The 23,394-nt window shown below is 29.0% G+C and overlaps 3 protein-coding genes across 12 annotated transcripts; 1 reads left to right on the top strand and 2 right to left on the bottom strand.

Annotated features, from left to right (window-relative positions):
• Positions 1-112: 112 nt before the first annotated feature.
• On the bottom strand, positions 113-2,232 carry LOC128397220 (transcription elongation factor B polypeptide 3-like). Of its 2 annotated transcripts, none has more exons than XM_053357917.1 (2): positions 2,085-2,232; positions 113-1,774 (listed from the first exon to the last, which is right to left on the bottom strand). In XM_053357917.1, the coding sequence occupies exon 2, from the start codon at positions 1,741-1,743 to the stop codon at positions 700-702; it is 1,044 nt and encodes a 347-aa protein (XP_053213892.1). In that variant the 5' UTR covers positions 1,744-1,774; positions 2,085-2,232; the 3' UTR covers positions 113-699. The 2 variants fall into 2 exon arrangements, with proteins under 2 accessions (XP_053213892.1, XP_053213891.1); XM_053357916.1 differs by having other exon boundaries at positions 113-2,008; positions 2,085-2,226.
• Positions 2,208-16,064, top strand: LOC128397217 (alpha-catulin-like). Of its 8 annotated transcripts, none has more exons than XM_053357905.1 (12): positions 2,208-2,314; positions 2,481-2,703; positions 3,087-3,806; positions 9,281-9,523; positions 9,664-9,842; positions 11,432-11,551; positions 11,749-12,150; positions 12,482-12,685; positions 12,899-12,985; positions 13,430-14,488; positions 14,669-14,875; positions 15,653-16,064. In XM_053357905.1, the coding sequence occupies exons 4-12, from the start codon at positions 9,340-9,342 to the stop codon at positions 15,797-15,799; spliced, it is 2,589 nt and encodes an 862-aa protein (XP_053213880.1). In that variant the 5' UTR covers positions 2,208-2,314; positions 2,481-2,703; positions 3,087-3,806; positions 9,281-9,339; the 3' UTR covers positions 15,800-16,064. The 8 variants fall into 8 exon arrangements, with proteins under 8 accessions (XP_053213880.1, XP_053213884.1, XP_053213882.1 ...); XM_053357907.1 differs by lacking the exon at positions 2,208-2,314 and having other exon boundaries at positions 2,401-2,703; positions 3,087-3,585; positions 3,769-3,806; XM_053357904.1 differs by lacking the exon at positions 2,208-2,314 and having other exon boundaries at positions 2,401-2,703.
• Positions 16,065-17,158: 1,094 nt separating this feature from the next.
• LOC128397219 (major facilitator superfamily domain-containing protein 1-like) lies at positions 17,159-21,609 on the bottom strand. 2 transcript variants are annotated; one of them, XM_053357914.1, is made up of 7 exons: positions 20,432-21,596; positions 20,242-20,349; positions 19,426-20,119; positions 18,929-19,353; positions 18,739-18,841; positions 17,739-17,874; positions 17,159-17,655 (listed from the first exon to the last, which is right to left on the bottom strand). In XM_053357914.1, exons 1-7 carry the CDS (start codon positions 20,451-20,453, stop codon positions 17,593-17,595), a joined length of 1,551 nt encoding a protein of 516 aa, XP_053213889.1. In that variant the 5' UTR covers positions 20,454-21,596; the 3' UTR covers positions 17,159-17,592. The 2 variants fall into 2 exon arrangements, with proteins under 2 accessions (XP_053213889.1, XP_053213890.1); XM_053357915.1 differs by lacking the exons at positions 17,159-17,655; positions 17,739-17,874 and adding an exon at positions 17,881-18,026 and having other exon boundaries at positions 20,432-21,609.
• Positions 21,610-23,394: the final 1,785 nt, after the last annotated feature.

Raw genomic sequence — 23,394 nt, 5'->3', positions numbered from 1 at the left:
CAGATTTACATAGAAAATGACAAATCAAATTTAACGGGAGGAAGGAGATGTTAATTGTTAATTAGATTGTTGTTCATGTTACAAACCAAAGTTTGTAATTAAATCAAAAGGATGAAAGTTAAATACATTTTGTTTAATTAAAGTCTAATTGTTGAAACATAATTTTTCATGAGGAAATTAAATGGACAGAGGCAGTAGAGGAAAAAAAAAGGAATAGGAAATAGTAGGGAAAAAAAAGAATCTCCATCAAATTAAATTAGATAATTAAGATATCACGATGTCCAATTAAATGTGTCCATGAGTCTCTCTGGTTAATCCAATTGTTAATCTTGTTTGGGTGATTTACTTTTGAAGCACAAAATTACAATACGATGGTACAGGTTTCAGCATGGAACTTGAAAATTTGGGTTGATTGTGTTGATTAAACTGATCTGGAAGGTTTTCTGTTTGTTATTGTTTTCATTTCTTCCAAAGTTAAATTGTAGATTATCAATAAAAGATCAATCGGATTAGAAACTTGTAATTCAATTGTTGAGCTTTGATCGTTTGTTAGGTTAAAGTTTTTTTCGGTTCTTTGTTCTAATCGGTGATTTTGCTTTTTGATTGAGTTGTTGTTGATTGTAATATACACAAAAGAAAACCAATTAAATAGAAGTGTTTGTTTTTCCTTTGCCGTTTCGGTGTGTACATTTGGATTGCCTAATATTGTCGTCGTATAGTTTGCATCATTTTTAAGGCGTTTTTCATTAGTGCACCTTTGGTCTTCTTGGCAGGAGTAATAGTCGAAGCGGAACCCGCTGCATTAGAAGATACACTTGGTGGGGCTGTCGCTTTAACGAATCCCTTGTCCTTTTTGTCCATAATTCTTTTTACATTTCTTGGTGGTTTAGGATCGGTGAAGGCTAATTGAGTTTTTCGCATTGGTCCACGGGCCTTTTCTTTTAGATCGATACTTCGGGTGATCTGTTCTAATTTACGTTTTCTCTCTTGTTCGGCTCGGACAAATAGATCTCTCCAGGTTTCATCTTCTTGTCTTTTCCAATCTCGAAATTCTTTCTCACAATGCCATTTCCAAAGTTCATCATCATCTTCGGTTAATCGTGGATTATAATCTTCCAATATGAATAATTGATTGGAGCTACATTTTTCTAATACCGGTTTAATTAGCCAATATGGAGCGTCACCCAGATGAGTTATATTAGTATAATTGTCCATTAAAACTTGAAGGCATAATTTTTCCAGAGTCGGGATTTCATCATAAGTTGCATTACGAACTGTCCCAGAGTAAACCTTGGATCGTGTCATTACCTTTGAACCAAAACCAATCGGTTCAGATTTGGGTTTAGCGAAATTATTGAATTGGACATTATTGTTATAAGCAGTTGAGATGGTTGATGATGAAGGTGAAGAAGAGTAAGAAGATCTAGAGGAAGATGAGGAAGATGAAGATGAAGAAGGTAATTGTGGTGGAGGTATTAATGTTGATAGAGATGAGAGAAGATGAGAGCTTGGAGAAGGTTTCGAGGGTGTTGAAGGCTTAGATAAAGGTGATGATGATGATGACGATGATGATGGTGGTGGTGGTGAAGACGAAGAATGATGATGATGATGGTGAGACTTTTTCTTTTCTTTCTTTACAGAAGATGATGAGTGATGATGATCACTACTTTTACGTTTCTTTCCTCCACTTGATTCTGTCTTGGCCACTTTAGATTTAGATTTTTTACTTTCCGATCGATTCATAGTCAGCAAATTAGATTATTTTTCTGTTTTTCTAATGAAATGACGAAAAAGATAGAAAGAGAGAGAGAGACAAAAAAAGAGAAACCAAAGTAAGAGAGAGAGAGAGAGACAGAAAAAAAATAGAAAAACTGAAAGACACTGAAGAGAAAATGTGACCGAAGTAAACAAGCACTAAAAAGAAAAGAAAACCAAAAGAGACTCCAACCAAATCCACTAGCAAAGTGAACTGATTAAATGGATTATTCGGACACCAAACCAAATTAAACTAATTAGAAGAAGAAAAATTAAACTAATTAACTAAAGATTATTAGTCCACAAAATATAGTAAGTACTTTATTCACCTGAACAAAAATCTTGGTCTCAATCAGGAAGAAAATTGTAGCTCCATCTATTGGTTAATTGGAATTCATTTTCTTTGGTAATTTAAATAATTAAAACGAATTAAATTAAATATTATCCAAGTAAACTTGTTAAATTAAAATAAAATAAATTTAAAAGAAAATTAATCAACAATTTAAGTGGAGAAAAAATCACAATTAAGTTAACATATTTCAAGAGAAAAACTGTTTTCGTAAGTAAACAAAGTCTATTCTCACCTCATTTTCTGTGAGAACAACAGTCAATAGAATTTTTTTAAATTCTGTTTATCGAACAAATTTTTACTCTTTTAATTGGATTTGTTTCTAATTAAATTGATCTTTTTTACTAATTGTCTTTTTGTTTTCTAATTTCTCCAGGGAATAATTAATGTCGATTATTCTCTTCTCAAGAGTTGGAATATTGTTTTTTTTTCTGTTCTATTGGTGTTCCAATGGAAAAGATAATTGTTAGAGAAGAGATTGGTTAATCTGGTGAATTAATTTTCGTTTGGGATTAGATTGTTGTTTTAATCTTCTTCTTTTTTTTGGTTTTTCTTTTACCTGGATGTTTTTGTCTCTTTGCCCTCTTTGGATGAACCAGGTAAATATAAAATCGACAATCTCAGTTGATCCTGAGAGAGAAAAGAAAAATTCTGAGTCGATTCAGAAAACCTCTCATGAGTTTGTCTCTCTCTCTCTCTCTCTCTCTCTCTCTCAACGATTAACTCTTTTTCTCCTATGTGATTGTGTCAATGGAACATGAGATTTATTTTCTAATCAACAACAGTTGTTTATTGTTCTCTTATCATCTACATATCATCATCATCAATAATATCAACAGAACATTAATATCAATTCTCTAATTGTGATACATATCCGGTGGAAACAATAACAAAATCTATAAACCATTTTGATTTTTTCTCTTCTTCTCTTTTTCTATTAATGTGACAATCTTTTTCTTTTTCTCTTTCCTTCTCTTTGTAGAGATCTAAGTGTTTGTACTAAGTGTCTTCTGGTCAACGTTTTCTCCTTTCAATTATTTTTCTTATGGTTTTGTTATTCTAATCATCTAAAGGGGTGATATTGTTACCTATGTTTCTATGGAATTGCTGTTGTACAAAATTCAAATTACTTATACCTTTTTGATGGATGATGGTGTTAATATGATGTCGATAATCAGTTGATCGCCATCTTTGATCAACCATTTACTGTTACCTTTTCCTTTTCTACGGTTCAATTGTCTTTTAATATCTTATATCATATCCCCTCCCTTTCTCACAAGATTAATTTCTTGAGAGTCTCCATGTTGTTTTCTACCTGGTTCACAATATTTACTTCCACCTACTGACTTATCTATGGTTTCTCATCACCATCAACATTTACTTCTTCTTCTTCTGGTCACATTTCCATGATGCTGATGATCAACTTGCTTATAATTTACCTGGAAAATCAATCGGTAAAAATTCTGGTCTCAGCAAGAAAGGCAAACAATATAAACCTTTGGAAATCCTATTGACTATTTACGTTCTCATCTCTTGATATTTACTCTTACCTTTCACCTCTACCTTTGGCTCTAATCTTGTAAATCTATTTCCATGTTACTACTGAAACTCATACTCATCAATGTTAACAAAAAATTTCATCAACTAATTGCTCTAATTTCAAGTCGATTTGTGCTCATAGTGAAAAGCAAACAAATTAAAGGTAAGATAATATAGATTTTCCTATTCCAACCTCTATCCCTCCCTCACCCTCTCCCTCTTTCTCTCTCCTCAGGTAAATCTATTAATCAATAGATTAAATTTCAACTAAATCATTTAGGTTAAAACAAAACCCTTACAATTTGAACAGAATTAGCTACAATTAGATTGATCCTTTACCATTTCAAGTTGTATCATTACAATTAACATTTTCCCTTTACAAATCTCACAGTTTCAAAGAGTATTTGAAAAAAAAGAGGTGATTCAATTAACTTGGATTGTTTGATTTAAAAGTCAACAATCAATTGACTAACCAACTCCAAGTAATCAATCACCTCTAATGAAGCCTGAAAATTGTTAATTTAAAATCTTCAACAATATAATCTCATTCATTTAAATGATTAACATGTTTACCTTTTTCTGTTGTTATTTTTGTTTACGGAGGAAACAGTTTAATCACTTCATAATTGATCTTGAAAACTAATCATTCAAAGTTAATTAATTAACCACTTAATGTTGTAACCTGTCACATTTCAATTGTTTAAAATTAATTAAACAAATCCCAGCAAACTCCTATCTGATCAGAATCACCATCAACCCAATGAGAGGATTCAATTATCAATAATCAGCTGAAAGTGATGATACAAATCACTTAAATTAAACTGAAAATAATCAATTACCTTGAACTATTTTAAATCAGTCAATTCTAGACTCTATAATTGTAACTTTATTTACAATTGTAATAATTTATTTTTACCGTGACTAAAATTTTAATTATTTAATTAATAGTTTTAAAAACGATTTACTAACTGTATTAACCAATATTATTGACAATATTTTGATTAACTCCAATTTGATTGTAATAATTTAAATGAAGACCTGCAATCATCATTTAAATTATTTACAATTCAATAATCTCGTTCTGATGGTGATAATGATTAAAACTTAATTGTGAATCCCAACCAATGCTATTTAATGGTTAACCAATGATTTCCTAATTGGTTCAATAGGTTTTCAAAATAATCTTTTCAATTCAACCAACCATTTATAATTTAACCTGATTAACTTGATTCCCTTGATCATGATTAATCAATCATCATGTCCATTGATTATAAATCACAAAGAAAAAATTTACAATCAACTCAATTTGACCAAAATGTTATTAATATCATATTATTAATAAATTGTTACATTGTTGTTTTATTACACAATTAAATTGGTAAAATTCAAACTTTTATCACAATTTATATGATAATTTGGTTACATTATTACCATGGACAATTAACTTTGATTGTTAAAAAACTATTAATCTAAATATCTTAGGTTAAATTTGGTAACAATTTGTTACAATAATCATTACTATCAGTTATCATTACGATTAATATCAACCCAACCATGATAATAATCATAATGATTTCTTGCAATTTAAATTCCCAATATTCAATTTAATTGTTTACCTTGAAAATTATCGATTTTTCTTCATTTTCATCATCTTTTAACCTCAACAATTAAGTTAATTGTAAACTTGTAGATGTAATTTTAAACTGCAATTGTTAACTCCCAGTTTCACTCCCAGTTTACAATTATTAACTTTTTTTTTCTCGATAAAAGTTACTGATTGATGCTACAACCATAATGCTCAGCTTGATAATTTAATTAATTTATTCATTAACTATAACTAATATATTAATCAGTATACTCATTAATATAAATGTTAAGATAAAAAAATTATGTTCATTTGATTGGTAATATTTGCCGTTTGTTTTTACATTTCTGATTTATTACTCGATTAAATTCAATTGAATCCTGATGATATTTGATTAACTGAATTAACACTCAACCCAATTATTAATATTTAGATTACTTTTGGTTAATTTCCAAGTCAATTGTTATGAGAGATGATGGAAGTTATTTTGTTTTCATTCACTCAAGTGATTTACCTTAACTATGATTAATATCAACTCCTTATCTGATAATTAATATTAATCATAAATAGCATAATAATTACAATTAATTCTTTGATTAAATCACTTGGGTTGTAAATAAATTGTTTTCATTATAATAATATAAGCACAATTTACTTATTTCAATTGAATTGTTGGTTTAATCATTAAAATTGATTTTCTTTTCTTTACCAACACTCGTATTGTGATTATGTGTTCAAATTGTAAACATCACCATGGAAACAAATAATTTACAAAAGAATTGAATTTAAAAATATTATCTAAAGCATGTAATCTTAACAATTAAGTAAACCAAAATAGTGTAGAATGAAAAACAAAACTTAATTGTAATTGTAATTGGAATGTTACAATTTAATAATATTTATTTTATTCAGATGATTGTCAAACACATGATTCAATCATTTCCAATCACAATAAGTATTGATAACCAAATGAGATGAATTAAATTATGAACTGACCCCTAACATTATTGACCATCATTTATCTTATCAAAGTTTCTCAATCATCTTTATTTAATCATCCTCATCTCCAATATCATCTTTATCATCATCTTGTCTCTCTCTCTCTCTCTCTCTCTTGTCACCATTGGCTATTTTCATCATCATCACTTTGCTATCGTTTATTATAAGATATATTGATGTTTGGTGTCTGTGTTGATTTTTTCATCTTCCCCATCGATTGAACATTAATTTTAAGTAACATTATTATTACTTTACTAATGTGATCATCATCTATTTCCGGAGAGAAACCGGAAATTTACCATCAATATCATTTTTCTTACAATCATTTTCTTTCTCTTTCTCTCTTATTTTTTTATTTTTCTGTTGAAAATGTTGATTTGTCTGTAGGTTGACAACTAATCTATTTCTGTTGATTTAGTCTCCTAATTGTTTGACTTACATTGTTATTTTCTTATTGAATTTTTGTTGATTAACTTTATAATCAAAATTTTAAAGGTTCAAGATCTTAGATCGTCGACTTTTGCTTTCTTTCTATGTGCTCAGTTTAATTCAATTCAATTGTATTTATTTTAATTATTATGATGATTTTTCTTTGTTGATTCTGTTGATTCCAGCATTAATATATTCTTTCCTAATCGAGTTTACCTACATTTCTGTTAATTGTAGTGTAATTATTATAGTTCTATTGTTGATATTTCTTTTTAATTAGATTATTATCTAATCTTTTTGTTATATATTCTGGATTTTATCTATTCCTGAGTAGTAACTGAGTTTATATTCTGTGTTGGTCAAGAGTTTCTTCAATCCTACCAAGATTTTAATTGCAATAATCCTAATTGAAGTGCAAGTTTAATTCCTTGAGTGAAAAAATTAACTACAATCACTAGTTAATTACAATTATTATTAGTTCAATGATTACTTTTATTATAACGAAAATATTAGTTTATTTGGTTCGTTGATCATTCATCATGAATCAGTTTTTTTTACATGAAACGTGAATCTGAAATTATAATCCTAATAATGGAAAATGGATTTAACTAAATAAACTTTAATCTCGTTTCAAATAAGATGAAAATTAACTGTAAATTATAATCAAGATGCAATAATCAAATTCGGGAATGACAAGAAAATTAAATGACAATAATAATAAACTAATTATTATCATCTTAAAATGATAACCTTGATTGATATTGAAATAGTTTTTTCATTACCCATGGATGTGTATTAAGTGTGTGTGTGTGTTAATCATCAAACCTCATCTTAAGTTAATCAAAATTTTATCAAGTGAAACCAATTCTTAGACATGATAAATGATTAACTGTTCATCTCTTAATGGTTTCCATCAACTCAATCACAAACCATCAACAACAAATTAACTAGCAATTCCCATAAGTTATCATCAAGAATTCAATTACTGATTATTGAATATCTATTGAATATCATGGGATGAATCATTTGGAAATTAAATTTTTACCATTTCTCTCATCATACTGTCTTCATGAATATACGAGTAATATGTTAATCATATTGAAGTTTGATAATAATCAGTTGATCATCTTCAGCATGGAAACAAAAACAATACATTATAACCTCAATATCTGTTGTTACCTTGTCTCTATCTCTCTGTGTGTAGGTATCCTGAATATCTGCATCAATCATCATATTCATAATTTGATTTATTATTAAATTGTTATATCTTTTACCTATACTCATAGTAAATGGAAAGAAAAACTTTAATCTTCAATAATCATGATGATTATCATGAATTCATAGTTACTATTGTAACTATTGGTGATGTTTTTTCACTTTTGCAATATACATTTTCATATTCTTTCAGGGTCATCATTATGTATGAGTAATATTATATTTAGATATAAATTTATATCAATCCCTGATTCTATTCACTTACAGAGTATATATAATATAATATTAATAATTTATTAGATTTTATTATTATTTTAATCTGTAAAATCAATAAATTGTTACCATTGAATTTGTATTAAGTGCTATGATGTTGGTGATGATTTGAAGACAGAAATTGCTGAAAGTCTTTGAGAAGCCAATTTTTCATTGGTAACCAGGAAATCAATTAAATTGTGTTACTTTAATTGTACTTGAAATTTATTAGTTATTTATCATATTGACAAATTTTCTTGTTACTATTTCATCAATTGGTTATCTTTACATTAACTGTTAATTAACTTATGATGTAAAAAATAGTTCACCTTGTGAGCCCATCAAAATCTAAGATGATGACGAGGACAGCATCTTAAGATGATGATGATAATCACCATGATGAGGAAGATAAAGATGATTTAGTCTCTCTCTCTCTTTACTAACTTTCCATGGAGGGAAATTAGGTCAACGAAAATTCTGGTTAAGTAGTAACTCAATTGAAGATCTGATTGAGATACGAAAAAAAGGTGAAAGGTTAACACAATTGAGTTACTCTGTTATTAGATTAACATTTATCTCTATTTCTGTTTTATTATTGTTAATCAATTGATTTCTACTCTATCGTTACCATGTTAATTTATTGATTGATTTCTGATTCTTCTTAAAGTATTTCATATATTACAATGCTATTAGTATTAACCGTATGTTTCAATGCGATATTCACGATGACTTGAGTCCATTGAGATACAAGATTGAATTCTGTTTTTCTGATTAATTTTTAATCAATTTTGTTTTTCTCTTTTCAATGTCAATCAGTTTGTCAATCAATCAAATTACAATTTGAAAATTGATTGGTGTTAGTGAGTTGTTGTCATCGACAACAATATGATCTGTCATACTTGTTATTAACTTACAATATAAATGTACATGAATATTGTGTATATGTTATAATATATTTCTGTTTTAAGGATATTGATTGATTATCAGCATTTTAATTATGTTATATTATAAGTAAAACAACTAATTGTTCATAAATGGTCAATATTTTAAACAATTATCTTTGATAATTAATGGGATTTTATGATTTCTCAAAAAATCAATGGAAACTTTTACTGCCAATCAATCTAATTATATTTTCTCTCTTTTCTAATTAACAGGTTAGCACAATTGATTACGAAAGTTATTATTATCGTATTGGAATACGAACTGTAGTAAAATGTTAAGCGGTGGAAGAGAAAAATTAACCAAAAGTGAGAAAACCCACCGAGCTCTGGTTAGAATTGGACAATCAATTAATCAATCAATTGAACGATTTGCTCTGGTGGGTGAAACAATTGGTGATGATAATCCAGAGATTAAGATTGATATGGTTGATTCATGTAAAGATGTACGAACAGCAGGTAACGTAAATTATCAGCAATTAACAATCATCTATGATAATCAACATACAAACAATTGCCTTGCCAACGATCAGCTGATTATTATTGATTTTTTTCTCTTCTTATGTGACTATTACCTTAATCGTCTCTCAATTGCTTAGGTTGTATTTTTGAGCAGTTATGTGATTTAACTGCTGATTCTGGAGCTTACAATTCACGTTGTTACTCTGATCAACGAGGCCTTTTTCGTGGAGCTAGGAGTCTCTTATCATCTGTAACTCGGGTCCTTCTAATTGCTGATGCTGTTGTAGTTAATCAACTTCTATCACCTAAAGACAGAGTAAGTTAATTGTTTACTTAATCCTAAAATTGTAAGTGATTTAGTGGTAAATTTATCCATTTAATGACGTAACCAACTTTTCCCGTGTCATTCTGTTATTCATATTGATTACTTTTCACATCTAATTTCTTGATTTAGTTTGATTGAACCATTAATTCAATGTGGTCATTTGAGTTGAAAATTAGATTCTGTAAGATTTAGATTTTCTGTGCTTTTAATTTAATTACATGATTAAATTATGTGAGGAATAAAGTATTTAATACATTGTTAGATGTTACTACAGGGCATTCCACCAAGTTTCCAACAAGTTTTTCTTGAACAAATTTTTAGTTTTTTAGAATTCAGACTCGAGTTATGAAAGTTTGAGTGATACTCAATTGTCATATTGCAATATCAAGATCATTCTGTTAAGGTGCGGGTTCAAGGTCATTTGATGGTTTTGTCACTGAAAAGTTGAACAGTTATTGTCTTAGAAATTTATATCTTAGGTGACCAATTCAGCCGCAGTATATTTGCGTACTTGTAGAATAAATAGTTCGGCTGGGCCACGGGTGCCTTTCATGACCCTTTTAGTCCTTTGAGATTCAAATGATTTATGTCTCTTTGTGTCATTATCTCCACATCCATAATCGCTCACTGCTCTTCATTGAAAATAGGTTTGCTATATCTACGGAGAAACACAAACGTGATGAACTACTTCTAAGGAGGTAACACTGACCATGATTTATTTTTTGGTTTAATTTGCTTTTGATAATTTTAATGTTAATGTTAAACTAAATTAGTCATACACGAGAATAAGAGAATCTAGCATTTTATCGTATCAATGTTTGGTTAAAAAGTTTATTTCGCAGAAGTGATTAATTGGCCTTATGTCGTTCATATTGTGAAATTTTCTCACACTTTCTACAGGGCGTTTCACTATGTTTCCAACGAGTTTTTCTTGAATAACTTTTCATTTTTTAGTATTCAGAATCGAGTTATGGAAGTTTGAGCGATACTCAATTGTCATTTCAATATGAAGGTCATTCCAGTCATTCTAGTAAGATACGGTTTCAAGGTCATTTGGAGGTCTGAGTATTAAAAAACTGAAAAACTATTCAACAAAACCTTGTTGGAAATTTGGTGAAATGCCCTCTTTGTAAACATTTAATTGTTATCTGTTGATTAATAATTTTAACTTTATCTTGAACATTCAACAATTAGTGCTAACCATTATCCCTTTAGCTGTTATGAGACTGTTAAATTTATCCATAAGATTTAGTTCAATGTTTCTAATTGATTGGAAAAGAGGATATAAAAAGAATAAGAAAATTGAATATCGCGAAAATAATACGAAATTTTGATGCAAAGGTCAAGTTCATTGAGCACAGAACGTAATTAGAGGTCATTTGAAGGTTTTTTGAAAATTGGAATATTCAATTAATCAATGTGATTAGATTCAAGTCAATTAGAGTAACCGTTTTCATGATTATCATGAATGAGTCAAAAAAGATCTGAAATTCAGTCTTTGAACAATTTTGATCACTTTAAATAATTAACCTTGATTACTAAATTAATATATTGGTTTAATTTTTTTATTTCCTATTCAGATTTCAATTAGTTTAAATCGCTTGGAAAATGTTGCCAATTTCACTGAATTTGTGAAAGCTTTTTGTCAATTTGGCTATGAGATGGTTGAACTTGCTCACCTAATTTCTGATCGTTCAAATGTGAGTAATTTCGACAATTTAATGGTCATTTTTATGGTCATTTCTTTGTTTTGGAGAGAGGAAGAGGATTTGTTTTCTCTACCTTTTTGTTTCACAATCGACTGATTTTTGGGTCAATTGTCTCTATCATTTTTCATGGTACAATTAATTCACCTCTTTGTGAAAATGTATCATTTTTCATTTCTCTCCTTGTTTAGACCTTGAAGGATGAAAGACGAAGAGCAGAAATGGGATCAGCGCGTCGATTCATTGATCGATCAACGATTCTACTATTAACATCAGCCAAAGCTTGTCTTCGTCATCCTGATTGTGAAAGTGCCAAAGATAATCGTGATACTGTTTTGATTGAAATACGAAAAACAATTGACATAATCCATAAGATAATCAAAGATGGAGTCTTACCAACTCTAATACCAAATTCATTTGATTCCTCTGGACATTCAAGACGATCTCATGCCAGATTACATGGTCATATTTCACGTTATTCATCACTTCACTCACCACCACCATCCTCATCATCAGGATCTTCATCATCTAATTGTCTAATTGACAATATTAATCCAATTCCAACGACTTTTAATGCAATTAAACAATTCGAGGTAAAAAAGAGGCAAACAAGAAAAACAAACGTTGATATCATTTATCTTGTTCCTACGACAGTTTATCCATTAATTACTTCATTTTCCACCCTTTCTTAATCGTAGTTAACATGATATCGTCTAATGATTAACTAACATGCTATTTATTACAATTTAATATACACATTAAGTTGAAATATGCATCAATTAACTTCCGTCATGATTAACTTATCCAATATACTAATAGATAGAATACCTTTGACTTTAAATGTGCCTACAAATCAAATTATAATAAGCGTATTAACCATCAATTTAAATAATTAATGAGACAATTTATCTTTAATTGTTACAGGAATTGGTCGAGTTGAGTCGGGTTACCTTATGTAAAGGTGTTTATCGAGTTAGACTAATAAGTGCCTTCGATTACTTCGTTGAATTAACTCAACATTTTACTGATTCTGCATACACACGACATGATAATCGAGAGAAAATATTACTCCACTGTGATAAAGTTAAAATTGAACTAAATCAATTAATTAGACTGGGAATTATCCTCGTAAGTACTCAATCAATCAATTTACAATAATTGAAATTGCTTTTTTTTTCTAGGAAAAAGCAACTGACTTTACCGATCATTACAATCGTTGATTGAAAATCTAACAATTTTAATGCCCATCAAGTTATAATTGCAATAATTTATTAAACCTAATCCATTAATCTTAATTAATTGTACTAATTTTTTCTTAATTATCACTACTATTAATCTCAGGATGAAGCTGGATCAACAAATCCAAGTGAAGATTTAGAGGAAGCCATCGTTCAAACAATTAAAGCCGTTAATGAAGTTAAATATCAGGTTAGTTATCGTTAACTAACAATAACGTGACACTTAATCATTAATCAATCCAGTTGATTGTGTTATATTAACTAAACCGTAAAAAGTTCATGATAATAATTAACGTAGTTTAATATGAAAAGGTAACCATAGGAAAAGATATCAAAACATCAACATTTTAACATTTTTAATTATTGTTTTCCAAGTAGATTAAGAACTTTTTTTCCTCCAAATCAATTAACTGATTGAAAATTTTAATCTTTATCATTTATAAATTGGAAATTGACAGTATAATATTTACAACAACAATTTACTAATTTTCATCAATGATAATGTCTATTAGCTGAACAACTTTCTACATCCTTTTGAAAATAAGTAATAACTGTCAACGATCATCAGGGTTGTCTCCATGTTATTGATTACTTTTCTTGTATCTTATTTCTTTGTTTTGATTTTCATTAATAGTTAAGGAGAACTGCCTTGAATCAAGCTGATGAATTATTCAAATTAACTGATGAATTAAGTTTGATTAACCATCTACGTAATCATTCAATATCTGGTGATACCGAGAGACTTAATGATTATTTTAAACTTTATAATGAACATTGTGATCATGTTAATGAGGTTTGCCGATTACTTCACAATGTTTCATCCTCGGAAACTCTGGTAATCTATTCAAAAGCAACTGAGATTCATGTTAACATTTTCAGTACTCAGATTCTGAATGCCTGTTTAACTTTATCTAATTATCCTAATTCTCGGATTGCCAAGGATAATCTTGAAGTATTTCTTGATTTTTGGATAACATTGTACTCGGATGTTCATCAATATTCAAAAGATATAAGGGATTTATCAAGTGGATTAGAATCATTGAGTTACTATAATGATTCAACGAGGATGACACCGTTAACAGGATTATCATCATCATCATCATCAACAACAACAACAGCAACAACAACGACGACAACGACATCATCATCATTACAATCGCACAATAATAATAACAATTGTCTCAATAACAATAGTAATCATGTTCAATGGTCATCATCAGTCTCACCTAAATCAGTTAATTGCTCATCACAAGTAGCCATTCAGCAGCAGCAACACCAACATCAACAACAACAACAGCAACAGCAACAATTAGCATCGTTGCAACAACAATATCATCAACCTCAACAATTACAACAGTCAACATCACAATTAACTAATGGTCCATTATCATCATCAGCAACTCTTGTTAATGGTAAACCAAGGGTTGGCTCAGGTGATAAAATTCATATAACAACATCTGAATTAAAGGTTATATCTAATGGTGTTGAAATTGATCCAGAAAAATGGTCAACATCTGATGATAATGATGTGGTTCGCAGAGCTAAAGCCATGGTGGGTATGGCAATTTCTATGTATCAATTTACCTTTGGTGAAGGTGAACTGAAAACAACTCAGGATTTATTCACTCAAGCAGAATTTGTTGCTGAAGAAGCAAATAAATTCTACAAGATAGTTCGACATTTTACTTATCAGGTAAATCACCGAACTACACCAAATATAATACATATGATATACTCTCAATCTACAATGTAATTTATAAGAAATTAATTGTTTACACATTTGATGATCCACGATAAGATTGGAAAATTATTTGAACATTTTACAGTTTCCAATGTTTCTAATTATTTATTTATTTGTTTACTCATTTCTTAGGTTCCTAGTGGATTGGCTAAGAAGGATTTACTTGATCAATTGGATAAAGTACCAACGTTTGTGCAACAATTACAATTTACCGTTAAACAACCAACCGTTGGTAAAGCAGCAACTTTCACCAAAGTTGATAATGTGATCAAGGAATCAAAAAACTTAATGATTTATGTTTGTTTATCAGTTAATAGTGCACTTGGATGTGCATCTAAGGTAAGTAAATCAATCTTAATCCATAATCGTTGATAATCATCAATGATTATGATGAAATATTTTATCCTGAAAACTTTTATCCTCCTCATCATTATTACGATATCATTGTTATCATTATTTACCTTTTAAGTTTTGTAATGTTCATCATGATGATCATCTTATTAATATATTTATTTATAGATAAATACACTTATAGTGTTAACCATGAAACATATCAATGTTTAAATATTAGATATAATATATTTAGGGAATGATTTAGAACTAAAAACATCGAACTAGGTCAAGGGTCGAGAAAGTAAACATAACGGTAAATGGTAAAAGATATTGAAGACAAAGTTGATGATATAGTTTTCTTTCATCATTTATCATCAAAGTTGTTATGGATTTTTTTTTCTTCATTCTCTCTCTCTCTCTCACTCTCTTCCTCTTAAACAATGGTGATCATAATGTAATAATAATCAGAGTGATAATAATAACCTTTACCAATTTAAAACTAACATCATGCAATCATTGACAATCAAATGTCATGCAACAATATGATGATAATTTACATAATACTTTCCTTCATCTTTTCCTATTATTAGTTTTACTTTTTGACAGAATTTTTTTTTGTTCCATTTTAAAGTGAAAAAGTTATTTTCTTCCTCATCTTTGTCTCTTTACGTTTATTGTTATTCGTTGACAATTTTCATTTTAAATAGTAGTTTATGAAAGAGAAATAATAACATTAATTGTCTTCGTTTTCTTGTCTCTTTTTGTTTCTTCTCATTTATTTAGTATAATCTTGACATGGGTGCTGCTCGAACTCGATCTAGAACTTTATCACCTTCGGGAAGATATGGAGATGATGACGGTGGATATGAAGGCCTATCATCGGGAATGGGTTCCAAGGGTGGGACAGCCTCATCCGATCCGAACATTTGACAATTAGGGCTCGGCTCACGCCGGGCAAAACCAACGCAATCCAGTGAATCAAGAAGAACTCGGGTTTCGTTTTTACTCTTTTAGGGTCAAAATCTTAAGGCGACTTTTCAATTCTTATGTTTATCAGTTAATTCACTTTATTATCTCTTAATTTTGATAGGAATTCTCCCTTCCCTTGGTCAGGGTTTTATCTTTACTTTGATTAATCTTAATTTCTTGTTATTAGACTTTTTCTAAATTTATTATTCTTTTTTTTACCATTTAATTAATTTACTCTTTTGTTTTTAATTATTATAATTTCCATCTAGCAATTGCACTCTTTTAATCAGTTCAGTTAATTCTCAGTTAATTACAATCAGATTCATCCTTTAGAGCCAAGATTTTGACCCGGATCAAAAGCCGATCTCCCCTTTACCCTTTCTCATCTTATCATCTAATCATCTTCATCCATTAATCAAGTATAATTAATCATCAATCGTGACAACAATTAACAAATCATTCCATTGATGTTGTTAATCATAATCTTGCGTAAACTTTTTCCTAGACAATTTAAATAACCTTTCAAACTGATTGAGGTAAAATTAACTTTTCTTTTTCTATACATGTTTAATTTGAATACCAGTTAATTATGATCGATATAAAAATAGACCAAAACCTTTAATTATACTTGATTAAGAAGAAAAAAACAAAACTAGTAATTAATTATCACTCTTCGTATTATCAATAAGTCTCATTAGTCTGAAACAATTTTCTGATTACATTTTTGTTTCTAAATCATTGAAACAAATTGTAACAAAAGCTCAAATCATATGAAAACTCAGTTAACTCTTGCCAATCAAATTTAATCACAATTTAATGTACATATGATTTAAATGATGATTCCCATTGTGTATATAAAGTTAATCAGGTTTGCGTGAGTTAATTTTCATCTCAATTGTCAATTTAGAAAAACCTTTAATCATATATCATAACTATTGTATGTTAATCAACTACCGATGATTAACTTGGTTGACATTTTGTTTCTCTTCGTAACAATTAACTTGACAGTATAACAATTTACTTAACTTCGCTTAACCTTCAACTGATTAGTATATTGTATCATATTAATTAAGCATATTCTGTGTTGGTAACAATTTACATATCAATCAGATACCAAATTTAACCAAATGCCTTTTAATTGTTGTTCTTATAAATGAGAAATTAATTATTAACGATCTGGTTTATCTTTGTTATATTCATTTTATTTATAATTGTAATTTAATTGTTATTCAATTGATTAATTTATCTTTTAATAATCAGATTTTTATTGTAATCAATTCAATGAAATCTGATTTTCAAAAATTAATACAATGAAAAATACAATTAATTGATTTTGTTTTACTGCTTAAATTAATTATGTAAAATAAATAAAATTAAATCAATTTTGTTTCTAAATTGTAAAAATTTTACCATTTCTTTTGATATTTAATTTTCTAACCAACAATTGATTTAATTGTATCAATAATCATTTGATTATTTCGTTTCATTTGATTTAACTCAAGTTTAATTTGTAAAACAAATTAAATAAGATTAGTTATTTAGCTAATGATTGAAAGCAAATATCAATTACAATAGTTAGTTAATTGTAATAATAATGATCATAATTTGTATTAACCAACACACACACATAAATAGTAGTAGCAGTTAAATTGTACTTTAAATGTAGTCAATTGTTTGGTCCTTTGGTCGATTGATCTCCAACGTTGTGAATAGTTAATTGTTGAGGTCAAAATTAAAACAAACATGATTAAGTTTCAATAGGATGGACCAGAGATTTGATCACGAATCGCTTGAGCCTCTTCCAAACTACTTGTCTCCTAATTAGAGGGAAAACAATCAACGATAAAAAGATTAGTTATCTTTTTGTTCATCCACAGACAAATTGTCAGTTAATTGTTACCTGAGTTCCAATCTTGGAATGGTATCGTCGTCGGGTACTCTCATCGTGACCTGAAATCTCAACGGCAATCGGCCCATCGCCATCATCAGGAGATACCATGAGTTCATCTTGTCTTTGGTTTTCTTCATCGGCAATTCTTGATTTATTGTTTGGTGTTATTATTATTATTGTAAATCATTTGTTTTATTTGATGATTAACGATGTTTGTTAAATTTGATTTAATGATTTAATGAAGATCTCAACCAAGCAATTGGAATCAGCAGAACAATTTCTGAATCGCTTCTCATTCTGGCAGAGTGGGTTTGATATACAGGGTACATTATCAATTCAATCATGCAATTTAATATTTTCCACCCTCTAACAAGATAATCATGGATCTCATATACATAATTAATGAAACAATCAACTCAACGTAAATAATAATTAGTAAAATTTGATTAATATCTCTCAATGAATAATATTGCAAAACAATTTACTCTCTAATAATCAATGAATCATTCCTAATTGATTAATCATCTTTTAACAAAATTTTAATTCACGTTGAGTAATTGAATCAAAAGTCTAACTAAATAAACAAAAGCAAACAAATATAATAAAACATAAAAACTTAGCATTTGGGATATGACACAATATAAAAGTAATCAAATCTTGATCTAATTTAATCAAGATTATGATGATTACTAACATGGCGTGTTTATGATCATCAGTCAATTGAGTTTCAAAACAAAGGTGAGTTGAAATTGTATTTAGCAAATTTGATTTCTATTAATATTAGTCATCTAATCATGAATGTTTGAAAGGACAATTGACTGTTATCATTGTGTAAGCAAAAACATTAAACTGCTGATGATAATCAAGTTACAATTAACTAGACATTCTGCATCATCATTAAAAAAACGATGAGATCCAATTGCTCGGTAAAGTATTTACTTGTAATAATTAACACACAGAAATTAATTATTAGAAGAAAATACTTTAGAAAGAATAATTAATTGCTTACCTTTTAGCCTCAGCTAATTGTTTACGTTTTTTGGCAGAGATGTTGAGAAGTCCACCTTTGTTAAAATTGGATAGGAATAGGAAGATGATAAGGATAAGACACACTGTAGAAATGAAAGTGAAAGTTTTTGTGATTAATTGATTGCTTGAAATAGTTATTGATTCTATTTTGTTTCTGTCTTGTAACTTACGAACGAGTGAAATAATGAAAAAGCTTTCTAATGCAAGGAAACCCAGTGAATCGACAATTTGACCTGCGGCCATATTAGCTAAAGCTAATCCAAGATTCTGGACACATTGGACTACACCATAAGCTGTTCCTAGTCTGAATTCTGGAACAATATCGGGAATCATTGGCCAAAGAGCGCAGGCAATAGTTGAGTAACCTAATCCTAAGCAAATAATTCCGACCCAGGGGTTAACGAAAGTGAAAGCTAATAAACTGTGACCCAAAAGGGTTACGCAGGTTCCAAGGAAAACGAAAAAGATGCTTCGTCCAACTTTATCTATGATAATTCCAAGAATTGGTGAGATTACGGCAGAAATAGTGTAAACAGAGCTATTGATTTGATCGGCTTTTGCCTCAGTAACACCAAATTTCCTCAAAAAGAATATTCTAAAAGAAAGAAAGAGAAATATTAGAAGATTAGAAGTCACGAATAAAGTGTCAACATTTATGATAACTCACGTTCCAAGACTAATAAAGGGGAAAATTGTTAGATAATAGAGAACACAGATTCCGGAGACCATCCAAAAATCTACACCGAAATGAAGGATATCTTGGAATTTCATTTCTTCTCCTGCTTTAGGTGGTTCTTTTTTGAGAATTTTTTCAGCTCGACGATCAAAATAGGCCATAAGAACGCCCATGATAAGAGAAAAGAAACAAAATAGACTAGCAACAAGTAAAGCTAATCCAAGGCACTTATAACCAGAATATGAATTTTGAATATAGTTGTAGATTGGAACCATAGTGTTAAAATTGAAAGTACTACCCAACCTAGAGATTGACATCATTAAGCCAAAGGCCATATTTAACTCAGATCCTTTGTACCAACTAACGGCATAAGCGTTAACAGCAACCGAAAGATTTTCACCTCCAAGACCGAAAACAAATCGGCCCACTTGCATGAGAGGAAAAGCATTAAGAAAAGCTCCTAGAGCGAAAATTAATTGCCCAAGGCAAACAATGGAGGAGAAAACAAGAGTTCCAATTCTAAGACCAATGACTTTATCAATTAGATAACCACCGAAAAGACCAAGGATCACATTAGGCCAAGAGTAGAGTGAATATAATGTCGTATATTGAGAAGTGGTGACACCCAAATCTCTGATAATCTCAGTTGAAAGTGCTCCAGGATTATCATAGATATAATAGTTTCCTAAAGAGGACAGAGAGAGAGAGAAAGAGAGATGATAATGAAAAATTAAGAGACTGTTACAATGTCACTTTATGAGTGATGAATTTATATATGAAATATACGAAAGGAAATTGGATAATTACCTAAATTGATGAGACATAAAACACATAGAACAATATATCGATGTAAAGAATATTTTGGATTGGATAATCTCTCCCAAAAAGAGACATAATTTCTCTCCAGAATGGGATCTAAAATAGAATAGAACAAAAAGAAAAGAAAAGAAAAATTAGTCACTGGTCATTAGAAGAGAATAGTTAATGTAATACTTACATTGGTCACTACTTTCATCCATTTTAAAATATTATTAGAATATAATTGTTATCACAAAATGAAAGTAAAAGATGGAGAAATTGAAACACAAAGAGAAAAAGAAATGTTGTAAAAGAGAAAAGAACAAAAGAGAAAATTTTAAAAGGCTAAATAGAAGAAGGAAAAAAACAACCAGAGAATATGATTGATATCACTTGAGGCCTTGATTGACCATCACAGATAAGAATTTGTTGGAGAGCAAATTAATTGTTGGTGACCAGAAAGAACGATGTTAATCTGATTGTCATTAATTGCGAACAGGAAAAGTTACACCGGAAAGAATATGGTGAATATCATTTGATGTGTTAGTTGTCACAAGGAAAACAAAGAGATTTGATTTTTTTCTTCTTCTCTAATTGAAACTCTTTACTTTTCACTGGTCACAAAATGGATACACAATTAACAATTAAATCAAGGGCGTACTTAAGGGGTAGCTTATGGATGAGATTAAATGAATGAAATGAAAAAAAAGAGACAAGACAATAAATTGATTGTCACAGTTGAACCATTTGATTAACGCCTCTTGGTTCACTTTCTTGTTTCCAAAAGTGATTCTTGTTCAATCTCCTCACTTGGTGACTCTCAAGTCTCAGGGTCAAAGAAAACCAGAGAAAATGTTTACTTAATTGATCACAGATTAAAAATGAAATTAAAGAGAGAACAAAATAAAGAAGATTAATAGCAAATCAAAAATCACACAAGTAATTAACTAAAATCTATTGATAATCAAACAGATTATCAGTTGAATACTTTGAACTGTAAACAAAGTGACAAGCAAATAGTAAAATCAATCAGCTGATAAGTTGATTTTCTTTAGAAATAAATTTTGCACCAAGTAATTAACAATCATAAAACTGCAACAATAGTAATTAGAAATAGTCATAATACCATCGGTAATTAATCAAGACCATTCTAAAAACAATTAAATTAAATGAATGAACAAATGTAAACAAATGGTTGTTTGAATTTTCAAACAAACAAAATTCTGGTCATTTAAATGGACACAATTAACACTTTGCATCAAGAAAATTATCCTCAATTCACTGGAAGAATCTAAATCATCTCATGTTCACTGAAAAGAGAAAATTCATTCAGTCAATTAAACCACAATCAATTTGATTGTTCAATTAAATTAATTTTCTTTTCTCGGTCAACATTTTCAAAGAGAGGGAAATGTCAGAGTTTTGTTCTTTTCCACCAGATGGCAGCAGCTCCATGGCGGCAATGGTTATGATTTTTGTTTCATTTTCTTTGTCCTCTTGGTAATATTTGTTTTATTTTCGCTCCTGTTTTCTTTGCCCCCAGACCCGAAGGGTAAGGGGTATTATAAGGATTCACTTTAATCTGAATTGAGATAAGCTGCATTATAATTCTATATAAAAAAAACACCATTTAGAAGATTAATTTATCTAAAAAAAGATTAGATTAAAACGTTAAAAATTTATGTGGTTTAAAATCCCTTTTAAATCACCAAGAGTAACACATCTTCATTTTGGAAATTTGGTTTTCTTTTCATTCTTTCTATTTTTTTCTTTCTTTCTTCTTCTTCCTTTCATCATATTTAGAATTTACCATTAATTTAATTAAAGTAAATTAAAAAATAAAAAACGATAATTATTTGATGCATTGATGATGAATTTGATTACTTAAATTCAAAATGTAAATGTATTCAAGATCAAAGTGGAAATTAAAACTTAGATAATTAATTAATTCAATCATTAATTATATCATTTAATCTTTAACTCAATTTTGGTTAATCCTTCAATGTAATGAAGGAACATTCAACTGTTTAATGTAATTAGTTTGCTTAATTAAATCACATTGAGAAAAAGGTTTAACATGTAATTGTAAATTAAATAACGGACGGAAATGTCCCATTTAAATGATAATTAGTCCAGAATAATATAATTAGAATTAAAATTTCTATTATCATTGAATTTCCATTGTTTTGATTAATTGTTTAAATTGTTTGTTCTCTTCTTGTTTGTTTATTAATAGTAAAAGGTCAACCCTAAACAATTAAATCCTTTTTGTTAATTGTAACTAATCAATTTCCAGCCTTGACGGTCATCAACTTTAAAATTTAATTGTAATCAATGATTAACTGATGATATGTTTTAAACGGAAACAAAGACTTAATCAATTTAAAGGTGATATTTGTTATTTTCCGCAGAATTTAACTGATATTGTCAATATTCTCCCTAAAGCTTCTGAATTTGTATTGTTACTCGAAAAAAGATTTTACAAGAATCGTGATTTTGATCAACAATTTTTCTGAACGCAATTAAAATTGTGATGCTTTGAGGTGGTTGCATAACAATGTTCATTATTCTGAGGATAACATTACAATTGAGGAATAGAATATCACTTAATTAAAAATTCAACCTGTCTTGATTGAAATTAATTATTGGGTACAAGTAATTAATGTTAATTTGATATTTGAAACTATTCTGTCTAAATTAGTTCTAAATAATAACATTTTATCATTTAGATCTAAACACAAATACGAATCATCTTATTTTTCTTGTTTAATTTTACATGATGCATTTGAAATAGAAAGTTGGACTCCATCTGAATTAGATAACTTTGTCCTTAAATCAGTTGCTATTGATTTTGAGAATTCATTATTTGAATTCTACCAAGAGATTAGTGATTACCGTAATTCAGTTGAGATTAACATCAACGCTGTTCACCAATTGTACGATAATTCAAATCTTCAATATTAATCCAAATCAATGATATCGGACAATCGGATCGGTTAATCATTTCAATTGTTCACAATCAAAATTACTCAAAGTCTACTATTGGTGTAGATTAATTTACATTCATCAAACATTGTGAACAATTTGCCTTTAATCTTAATTGTTGTAATTTTAATTGTCAATCGAATTTTTGTTTTTCTAATTGATTCATAATTAATTTCG

This window comes from Panonychus citri, unplaced genomic scaffold (genome assembly GCF_014898815.1).
Source record: "Panonychus citri isolate SS breed McGregor unplaced genomic scaffold, ASM1489881v1 Contig00028, whole genome shotgun sequence".
In the NCBI taxonomy this organism is placed as follows: domain Eukaryota; kingdom Metazoa; phylum Arthropoda; class Arachnida; order Trombidiformes; family Tetranychidae; genus Panonychus; species Panonychus citri.
Note: the sequence above shows the minus strand (reverse complement) of the source record. Positions and strands in the feature narration are given on the sequence as shown.

Coding starts and splice junctions, on each gene's coding strand:
- LOC128397220 (XM_053357917.1), bottom strand. CDS start 1,743: ATGAATCGATCGGAAAGTAAAAAATCTAAATCTAAAGTGGCCAAGACA.
- LOC128397217 (XM_053357905.1), top strand. CDS start 9,340: ATGTTAAGCGGTGGAAGAGAAAAATTAACCAAAAGTGAGAAAACCCAC. Junction 12,686..12,898: donor TTAGACTGGGAATTATCCTC/GTAAGTACTCAA, acceptor TATTAATCTCAG/GATGAAGCTGGATCAACAAA. Junction 14,489..14,668: donor TTCGACATTTTACTTATCAG/GTAAATCACCGA, acceptor CTCATTTCTTAG/GTTCCTAGTGGATTGGCTAA.
- LOC128397219 (XM_053357914.1), bottom strand. CDS start 20,453: ATGGATGAAAGTAGTGACCAAT. Junction 17,875..18,738: donor CAATTAGCTGAGGCTAAAAG/GTAAGCAATTAA, acceptor CAATAAATCAAG/AATTGCCGATGAAGAAAACC. Junction 17,656..17,738: donor ATTCCAAGATTGGAACTCAG/GTAACAATTAAC, acceptor CCCTCTAATTAG/GAGACAAGTAGTTTGGAAGA.